The sequence below is a fragment of the Amphimedon queenslandica genome, unplaced genomic scaffold (genome assembly GCF_000090795.2).
Source record: "Amphimedon queenslandica unplaced genomic scaffold, v1.1 AMPQUscaffold_4137_Cont23879, whole genome shotgun sequence".
NCBI classification, from domain to species: domain Eukaryota; kingdom Metazoa; phylum Porifera; class Demospongiae; order Haplosclerida; family Niphatidae; genus Amphimedon; species Amphimedon queenslandica.
The window spans coordinates 1-1,407 of record NW_003555546.1 but is presented as its reverse complement, the minus strand read 5'-3'; the positions used below and the strand labels follow the sequence as shown (position 1 = coordinate 1,407).

Below are 1,407 nucleotides of genomic sequence, written 5' to 3'. Positions count from 1 at the left end.
TAGTACCACATGTTGTTGGCTTTCTTCAAGTGCATGCAGCTGGTGCTATTGTCTCTCAAGTAAATTAATGCTTACTATTGATAGCTTTCCCATATGCTTCAGTGTTGATGCAGTGAGTTTTATGCATCTGGCCCATAGTGTCTTTAGCTGTGCTTTGACACATGTTGCTGTATGCTTCACTTTATTAGAATTATATTCAATGCAGTTTTTTAACTACTGCATGGTGCTCATTTGTAACAGATCACTGTTATAATTATGTATTCCACTTATTCTATTGTTATTGAGGTATTATGTAGTGATATAGTTATTGGCAGGCAGTATGCATGCATTGTTGTACATTATTGTTGTACATAGACTAGCCTAGGAAAGAGTAATGGAATAAGGAAGGAAGTAAAGTGCTTTATTTTCCACTCTTTCTCTTCCCCTGGATCAGCCATTGTAATGAACTTGTTTCTTATTGTGCTGCTTGTAGTTTATGAAAAACATATTCTTTATCAAAATTATAGTGATAACTACAAAATGCACGCAATGAAACTATGTGTGTATGTTAGCAGCAAAACTACATGTATTAGGGAATCATGTATAAACTTTTAATGTCTCATATTATGTCTTTGGTTGATACCACTACATTGCTAGTGGTTTTACTCCTGTATACTCCAGTTACATGATAGTTGAATGTCCTTCCTGTTATCAGTTTCACTGTCAGTCTCCCTGTATAAGGTGTTTCAATGACTCCTTGATAAGCAGTTGCAGTAGCAATCACTTCTTTACCTGGTGGAACTTTAATATTGAAAGCATAGTTCTGTGTGCTATTTATATTCAATTCCCTGTCATGATAGTATGGGCTACTCATAACTAGGTTTGATGTTAAGCTATTTCCTGTTGGCAAAGTAATAGAAGTGATGCTTGATTCAACACGAATGTTAGTCAATCGAGTTTCAAGTCTTGTTGAACTGAGAGACCATTGATGAATCTCGCTTACTGATCTGCTTCCTGACAGTGTGAACTCTTGTTCTACTTTCCTTCCTTTGTTGTCGCATTTCATTTCATTGATGTGAAACGGTTTCTCGAGAATAGACAAATTATTAATGTGTGGATACTGTACATGAGTCAATGTACTACTTTCCACTTTTTGCATGAATAGAAATGTTACTGCGTCCATGATACTTCCACAACGAGCTCTATATCCAACTAATATTCCAGAACCAAGTGGACGAGGTTGATAGTAATAATTACTATTTCCTGCTCGAAAATACCTGTGCTTATTGGTTGAGAAGTATATTCCTGATATAAAACCACTGCAGTCCTTTTTATCAGTATAGATGATCAAATGAATTATTCTCTCGTCAGGTTGAAAGACGAAAGTTTTGCTTGCAATAGACTTTTCTACTCCACAGGAATACTTAG

At 35.7% G+C, this 1,407-nt stretch overlaps 1 protein-coding gene across 1 annotated transcript; it reads right to left on the bottom strand.

The window, feature by feature from the left end:
• Positions 1–598: 598 nt before the first annotated feature.
• LOC105316181 (natterin-like protein) lies at positions 599–1,162 on the bottom strand. Its single transcript, XM_011410994.1, has one exon. The coding sequence runs from the start codon at positions 1,160–1,162 to the stop codon at positions 599–601; it is 564 nt and encodes a 187-aa protein (XP_011409296.1).
• Positions 1,163–1,407: the final 245 nt, after the last annotated feature.